General features: G+C 45.8%; 1 protein-coding gene across 1 annotated transcript; it reads left to right on the forward strand.

Moving 5' to 3' along the window:
• The first annotated feature begins 1,584 nt into the window (after positions 1–1,584).
• On the forward strand, positions 1,585–3,258 carry tun (N-terminal glutamine amidase tungus). The gene has a single exon (XM_077642034.1). The coding sequence runs from the start codon at positions 2,061–2,063 to the stop codon at positions 2,649–2,651; it is 591 nt and encodes a 196-aa protein (XP_077498160.1). The 5' UTR covers positions 1,585–2,060; the 3' UTR covers positions 2,652–3,258.
• Positions 3,259–8,581: the final 5,323 nt, after the last annotated feature.

Consider the following 8,581-nt stretch of genomic DNA (forward strand, 5'->3'; position numbering starts at 1 on the left):
AAAAAATATATCGTCACCAATTTTAGGACGTACGTGCTTTCAGGAATAGTTAGAAGTGAGAAAGGGGAGGGGGGTCGCGATTATGTGAGCAGCATAAGACCAGCTAACAAATCACGTCAGCATGATCAATCTATCGCAAGCCTTCATTTCATTCATGATAAAGCTAGGCTCCCCTCCCTGAAAAAAAAAAAAAGAAAGTAGGGTGCGTGTTTTAAGGCTGAGACACGTACAGTATTGTGCGTTTTTATCGTGAAGGCTTTCAAAAATTCCCCCCCTCAACCGCTGGCTCACTTGCGGTGAAACTACACAAAGAGCTTGCGTGTTATGGTAAATTTTGTATCGTAGCAAGTTCGACAACGGTACTTACTTAGTTAAGCCGTGCATGATCCGAAAACGTAATCGTCTACGTAGAGATCGACGAACCACAACCCGCAGACGACGTTTTTTCGCTGAAGAGCGGCAGTGGCGCCATCTGTTTTTGCAGTGGAAAATGTCACAAGGCCGCCGAGGCGAACATTGCAAAAAGCACGGGCCGTTTGACTATGCCATTCCGGCCGTTTCGTCTGCTTCAACTGAAGCGCTTACAACATTTTCGGCTAATTGAGTGTAAAAAAAGTATTAGAATGACTGATTTCACCTTTAAAAGAATATTGCTTGCAATGCTCGCCTCGGTGGCCTTGTCGCGACGTTTTCCACTGCAAAAACAGATAGCGCCACTGCCGCTCTTCAGCGAAAAAACGTCGTCTGCGGGCTTTGGTTCGCCGACCTCTACGTAGACGATTACGTTTTCGCATCATGCACGGCTCAACTAAGTAAGTATCGTTGTCAAACTTGCTACGATACAAAAGTTACCTTAATACGCAAGCTCTGCGTGCAGTTTCACCGCAAATGAGCCAGCGGTTGAGGCGAGGAAATTTTTGAAAATATTCACGATAAAAACGCACAATGCTGTAAAAGCGCTTGAACACATGTCGTTATTTCGCTACAGTTGTGCTGATAAACACTTCTATATCTGTGATTTACTTTACTTTGTTCGTTTACTCACTTCACTTAGTTTCATATTTGAATATAAGCTCATATTCTATCGATAATTTCCAATTCGCCAGATCCCTGTTGATCCCTGTTGTATGCACTAAGCATGCATTTTGTTAAAATACATGAAATGCGGTTGCATGATGGTGCAGACATTTTCAGAAGAAAACTAGAAAAAATTGCCGCAATATGGCGTTCGAACTTGCACTCAAGGAAGAGCCTTACAGAGCACAGTACCCAGGGCAAACATTATGCTGCAGCTAACACGGCCGAGCTGAACGAGTCAGATATTCCAAACTCTGCATCCATGACGTCTCTCTCCTTTTTCCTTACGCAGTTTATTCGCATTAAAGACATATATACCAGTAGTACCGAGCGTAATAGTGAAGTGAACCGGCTTCATACATGCATTGCAAAGGCCGGAGGAAGCGGGCGCGAACCGGTATTTCGCCGCTGGCGCCACCGCTGCGTCGTGAGAAAAAAAAAAAAAAGGGGGGGGGGGGGGGCACGCTTTTTCACCGCCGGTCAGCACACTTACTGACCTATGGTCAGTCAAAAGCTGCGCTCCCATTTCTTTATAATTTTGCAATTTGTAGCGTCCTCTAGGACAAAAATTAAACTAATAATTTCAAATTCACTTTGAAGTTATGAAGCAACAGTCGATATTATTGCCTTTAGATAATGCATTTATCTGTTAGTGTTTAAAATTGAGGTGCAGCAGAGGTTCAAGTTTTGAACCTAAAAGCTTGTGATTCAAAGGCTGAAGTCACATGCCAACGTGACGTCGGGCATGTAAAATTTGTGATGGCTACTGCTGCAAGGTTGATCGATGTCAACAGCTGTGATAAGCTGGCTAGCTGTGTCCAACGGTTTCGGCTTGGCAAACGCGACGACAGTGGTGGCAGTCGTTTGCAGTGCTTGTTTCGTTTACGCTGAGTGACTTGTGTTTCGCAGTGCTGCTGCACGATTAGCTTGTTGGTGAGATACTTCGCTAAGCGGCAGAGACGACCACCAGCCGTTCAGACCCAATGTCATCGGAAGATCTGGCCATTCCTGCAGCTAGCCAGTGCATCTACACTTCGTGTTACTGCGAAGAAAACGTCTGGAAGCTCTGCGAACTCGTGCGGGCGTGTCAGCCAGAACTGTTGCCGCACTGTTTCGCGGCGTTCGTGTCGAATCGCCGGCAGGCCGTGCCTATTTGGTGCCAGAAGAGCGGCTCGCGCGCAGACGGCATGTCCGTGTGGGACTACCACGTCATCTTCTTGTACAGGCCACCGGGTTACGGGCCCTGCCTGGTTTACGACCTCGACACCACTCTGGGCTTTCCGGAAAAGTTCGACGGTTACGTGAGGGACGCTTTCAGGCCGCATGTGGGCATCAACCCCGAGTTCGCGCAGATGTTCCGCGTCGTCGGCGCCGCCGAGTTTCTGGACAAGTTCGCGTCCGACCGGTCCCGGATGAGACGTGCCGACGGCAGTTGGCTAAAGCCGCCTCCGCCTTACCCCTGCATCCAGACGAACTCGTGTGATAACAACATCGAGGAGTTCATCAGCGTTGACGAGGCCGTCGGTGTAGGCAAGGTTCACACGCTAGCGCAGTTCGTGCAGAGGTTTTCTTAGGCGAATAGTTGATATCCTGGTAACACAGCAAGTTTTAACAGCTTAGCTCGAACGGAATAGCTTGATGGTTCTAGTGGAGCATCCACAAATTACGCGTTGTTTTGCCAAACAAATTATACGGCAATTTTATCCTGGATTCAAAAACCGTTTTCCCACTTGAGCTGAGCATTGTGCTCACAATTGTGAACTGTTTGTGTGAAAGCAAGCGTTGTGTTTACTTCCTGTTCGGGCTTTCAGGGGCAATGGCTGTGGAGCAGTACTGTCTCTAACAAAGGAAGGTCATGAAAAGACAAGCAGAAGTCGAGAAATTGCCATGTCCACTTGGATTTTCATTTAAATACGTTAAGTCCTTGTCAAACCGATTTTACCCCACACAACCATTTTTGGCTTTTGAAGGTTTACCATCTGTGTAAGTGCAAATATGTTTACAGATAACTAAAGAGATGAGCATGTCAGCCAAACAAGCAGGAGGTGCGTTAGTGTTTCACATTTTGGATCCCATGGCAAGCTAAGCTTGAAGCTCACTGATATCGGAGAAGCACGTGTGACATGTGTACAGGGAAGGTATAGGCAAAGTCCACTCACAATTAGCTTAGCCAGGCTAAACCACTACACTGCAGCTGATGTTGCCCTCTGTTGAGTTGTTGCTTCTGTGTAACGTGAACTGTCTGGTGCAGGTCTTTCCCCTTTGCACGGTGCTGAAAACTTGACTGCTGGCAGTTTGATCTTGCGCATTAACAAATGTGAACGCACATCAGCATAAGAATTCCCGTGCAATGTGAGTAAAATAAAGCATGCAACTCTGTGTATGGAGCAGAGTAGTTTAGTGAGACCAGAGAGAATTTACCTCGTGGCAGATTTACAGTTCCATTATGCACACCAATATTTATGTCCAGTGTTGTACACATGCAGAGAAGCTTCCGTCTTTTGCTATGGCAGTCTTGATCTCCACATTTCTTTCATGTTAGAAGTGTATAACCCTCTCACTTTTTTGCAGTGCAGTAGAATATTTGCGGCTATTCTGGACTGAGAACAAGGTTGAAAGTGCCGAGCTGTAGTAACCAAGGTGCTCCAGATGTGTAGGTGTGCAGCCATATTGTGACTATGTGCCCAAAGGAATATTTTCACATGCACCGTAAAAGAGATTAAACAACGTTTTCATGCACCTCCTATTATAGTCGCAGTATTGCATTTTCTGGCACCTAACATGTTCCGCAATGTTGACTACCAAGGCAAGCAATGAGTTTTTCCTGCCTATAAAGGTGGTATCCTTAGTTACCAACAGCTGCTCAAGAGCATCGTAGCTCTTGCTGAAGAGTATCAATGATACAGCAGTGTTTCCCACTCGACGCGGTGGCTCAGTTAAAAACCACAAAACCAAAACCAAGCAGTGTTTCCGATGGTCGCTTCAGAGTTGAACAAATATATTTCTCATGTTTTTCATATATGCAGGCCAATAAAAAGGTCGACATCCACCAGCCGGACACACTGCCCTTTCTTACAGCATTGCATGCATCTCTCCCTCAATTTCTGGTTGGGGCCTGTGTTTCTAAGACAAGGCTCAGAATTAATACGTTGCAGAAGTACTTGCTGTTGGGCTAGTTGGTTCATCATAAAGTTGAATGGCGCAAGGGGACGAACACAGGAAGACGCAGAGACAGAAAGAGTGCCTTATTATTAATAATTCACCTGTTCAGAATTCAGAATTAGTAATTCACCTTTTAGATAAGGCCGTGCCGACATGCCGGGCATTTCAGCGAACACTTTCAAGACTTCCTAAAAATAGGGAATTCGAAATAGAGCGGTCGGCTGCCGAGTGTGAAGACGTGGGTTCGATCGCGTCCGCCTTTCAATGCCGCCGAAATGCAACGAGCCCGTGTACTTTGCATGGATCAGTGCAGGTTAAAGAGCTCCAGGTAATCGAAATTAATCCGGAGCACACCTCTACGGCGCTCCTCATATCCTGTACCGCTTTGGGACGTTAAACATCATATAACACACCTCCGCAGTGAGGTGTCCAATTAACTAAAATCCACTAATTATTAACACGGTGTGGTGGTTGGTGTCAGTGGAGAGTTCAAAGTCATGGACAAGAAGATGGCAGTCAGTTTTAGAAACAAAGGAAAAGTCATTCGCTGCAGCGAGACGAAATCCGGGGCTATTTTCCGCACAGTACCGGAACTGAGTACCTGAGGTGCGCAAGACGCTCAATGCAAACGCAGCGTCCGCTGGTGTCGCGGCGCCCAATGTCATTTGTTTCGCCACTTGGCACAAGGAAAAAGACGGTCATCGCCAACTGCATGCTCGCTATTCTTGAGAGCGACGAGGCGAAAGAAAATGCAAGCCGCGGTACATTGGAGCGCTGAATTCGAATTTCGCGCCGTAAGCATTGCGACATGTCATCAGCGGACGCACCTCAGCGCTCAGTTTCGGTTTTGTGCGGAAAAAAAGTCCAGGATTTTTTCGCGCTGCAGGGCTTTAGAGAATGACTTTTTGTTGGTTGTGGCATCGTCTCGTCCATGACTTTGAACAGCCCATTGGTTTAACCACCAGTCTGTACTAATTAAACCGTCAATTAGAACGTTTTAGTAGATTGGCTACTCAATTATGATTTTTTGTAGTAACTGATGTCCACCGGCCGTGGGTGAGTTTATCCCTGCAAAGATTTTCTTCCTATTTCTAACTTCGTATTTGTAGGAATTTTCGAAATTGTTCGTTGACCAACCCTGTATAGTGCAGTGCCGCAGAATTTCGTGCTGGCAGCGCTGAGCGTAGTTTCCCGGGTGCTTCTCGCCGCAAATTGCGCTACAATTGCTGAGGCGAGCGGCCGTTGCTTATACCGTGTCCGGGATGTTATTCAAGGTTTCTATTCGAAAATCCGTGAAAGATACCTGCACATGGTTGGTAGTGCGGATATTATGAACTTTCCCATTTTTGGCTTCAGGGCACAAGATTATATTGCAGAATTGAAGGGCCCAGTTTACAAAATTTCCGGATCAGCATGTGCTTGCATATATCGAGGGTGGAAAATAGGCTCGTTAAGTTGTGATTTCGCGTTGTATATTGATAAAATGGCGTCTCGATCTGTGCTTGGTGTTATCGGGGGAACGTCAACGTCTTGTCCGTCATAAAAATGTAAAATGTCTTAGACATTAAGAACTTTCAGAAGCGTTTTACTACAATAGCAGCACCAGCTGCACTTTGTGAAAATACCGGCGTTGTTTGTACGAAGCCTTCACCGTCCACAAGGTCTCCTCCGCCCACTAAAAGCCCACACAGCAGGGGAACAAAAATTCCAATTCAGTCACGACGTGAGAAAGCCCTTAATTGTTTCTATGGGTAGCGGCCAGCTTTCTCTTTTCGCGCCTGTATATGGGGCCGGGTGAATAGCATCTGCGCAGGCGCCGTCACTCGAGACTTCCGCCTTCACCCTCTCGTCATGCCCTCCGTCACGGCGTGGTTTAGGTGTCCACCGAGGTTTATCGGTTACTGCGCCTTTCCTCAAAACCAATCTAGACCCCGAGGGCTGACCCGCCGTGGTGGCTGAGTGGTTAGGGCGCTCGACTACTGATCCGGAGCACCAGGGTTCGAACCCGACCGCAGCGGCCGCGTTTCGATGGAGGCGAAACGCAAAAGGCGCCCGTGTGCTGTGCGATGTCAGTGCACGTTAAAGATTCCCAGGTGGTCGAAATTCAGGTGTTCGCCGAGATGTGACAGATACTGCGCCATTTCCTTTCCCCTAAAACCAATTTTCTCTGAGGGCTGGGCAGTGCGGTACAACTATGTTTGCGTGCTTGCAAGCATGGTACGTATACGTGTGTGCTACGCATGTATGTGCTACGCAGTTGTTTGCGCGAAGCGTTTTGTGTCTTGGTACTGGCACGAACCGAGACTCACCGTCGTCCGCTATCACTGTGTTGTTGGCTGTAGCAACAAATATCGGAAGCGGAAAAGTTGGTCTCCAGAGCCACGATCCAAGTGCATCGACATGTGTGTGGGTGCAGGCTGTTGCACCGCTTCACAGACGAGGGGCGCCTTTGGATTGCAAGCGTCAGCCGAAAAGGGTTTTGAGCCTGCAGTCGGCCGCGTCTCACGCGTAGTCGCAACACTTTGTTGGTGGAGAACGGATGGTCAAAAACTTTATTGTGCGGAAGATACTGTTGGCAGCAAAAGTCTACGGGATGCGGGTGAGCGTAAAGAAAAAATATTTCGGTGCAGTCACGTTAGCCGATCGCCTAGAATTTACGAAGTTATGTGCGTGCTGCACCGCTGTTAATAGTATATAGGGCGATTCGGTCGCAAGGCAGCGCTATTAGCACATCACCCCCCCCCCCCCCCCCCCGAACACGCTCCCCGTTAATTTTTGCTGCTGATAGTACGTGTGCATGTGGCAAAACAAAAAAAGTCACTCGTTCGCACACTAGAATTTGTCCACATCAAATGCGCCAGAAAAAAAAAAAAAAACTTGCATGAATTCAACTTTCACACAGACAAATTTGCAGGAGGTGCAGGTGAAAGCTGACTGCATGCCCGCAGACAAAAAAAAAATTAAAGGGAGGGAGTTTATTTATTTATTTATTTATTTATTTATTTCATAATACTGCAGGCCACTGCTTGGCCCAAGCAGGAGTGAACATATAATGATACATAACCAAAAGAATAAAGTTATTCAATATTAGCAGCACACGGAGACCAAAAGAATAAAACCAAAAGAATAAATTTATACAATGTTAGCAGCGCACGGATACCAAAAGAATAAACCAAACAATAAACTTATACAATATCAGCAGCACACGTATACAAAACATACATATAATCAATATTAGCAGGTAAATAGACGATTTAACGCATCAGAAAATTTTGCGAGGAAAAAACAGATTCCGGTAGCGAATTCCAATCTTGCACTGTTCTAGGGGAAAAACTGTATTTAAAACTGTTAGTTTTGGCGAAAAGGTGAGTAAGTGAATGTTCAAGAACGTTCCGAGTCCTTCTCACTAGAGGACGCTTGATGCACTCCGGTAGCTTCAATTTATTATTTTTACCTGTTAAACTATTAAACAAGAATACCAATCTATTAATCTTTCGGCGGACTTCTAGCGTAGGAATTTTATTTGACATCATTAACTGCGATGGAGAGTCTTCCCTTTTGTATTTTCCGTATATAAACCTAACCGCTTTCCTATTTACTTTTTCAAGGACCATTATGCATTATGTCCTTTTTCGTGTACGGGTCCCAAATGACTGAGGCATATTCGAGTAAAGACCGCACACAAGTTTCGTAAGCCAATTTTTTTTTTGTGTGTGCTGGGGCAGTTTTTAGCTTTCTACGTAAAACCCATAGCTTTCTCAATGCGGCTGTAGAAATATTAGTAATGTGTGACGACCATTTTAACTTACTGTCAAGTGTTATACCTAAATATTTATATTGCTCAACTTCCAAAATCCTATTACCGCGAATAAGGTAGGGCAGCAAACTTGGAGACTTTTTTCTAGTTATACGTAAGACGACAGTTTTTTCAATATTAAGTTCCATATCCCATTTAAGACACCATTTTTCAATGGCAAAAACTGCTTTTTGTACAGAGCTGTGGTCATATTCGGACGAAATTTGTTTAAACACAACACAGTAGTCTGCGAATAACTTAACATTTACCTTTATGCACAGTTGCATTGACCTCGTTTTGTTATTCGCACGTGAAAGCCTCGTGCTCTTACTGGAGTTTTGCATGAAATATTTCAGTGCGCTTTTCGGTCACTTAAGAATTGCGCCACAGTATTCAGTTCACCGAAGCACTGGGCTAGAGCTCACTGGCCCGCATTGTCTGTCGCTCGTACATTTGAAACAGGGAGGGAGGAAAAAGAAAAGTGATTTGAAGAACACCGTCGTATGTCCCCTGCTTGTGGCCTGGATCCGGGTTTCCGTTATTCGG

This window comes from Amblyomma americanum, chromosome 10 (assembly GCF_052857255.1).
Source record: "Amblyomma americanum isolate KBUSLIRL-KWMA chromosome 10, ASM5285725v1, whole genome shotgun sequence".
Taxonomy (NCBI): Eukaryota; Metazoa; Arthropoda; class Arachnida; order Ixodida; family Ixodidae; genus Amblyomma; species Amblyomma americanum.

Bases quoted from the DNA above. Each gene is read 5' to 3' on its own strand.
- tun (XM_077642034.1), top strand. From the start codon at position 2,061: ATGTCATCGGAAGATCTGGCCATTCCTGCAGCTAGCCAGTGCATCTAC.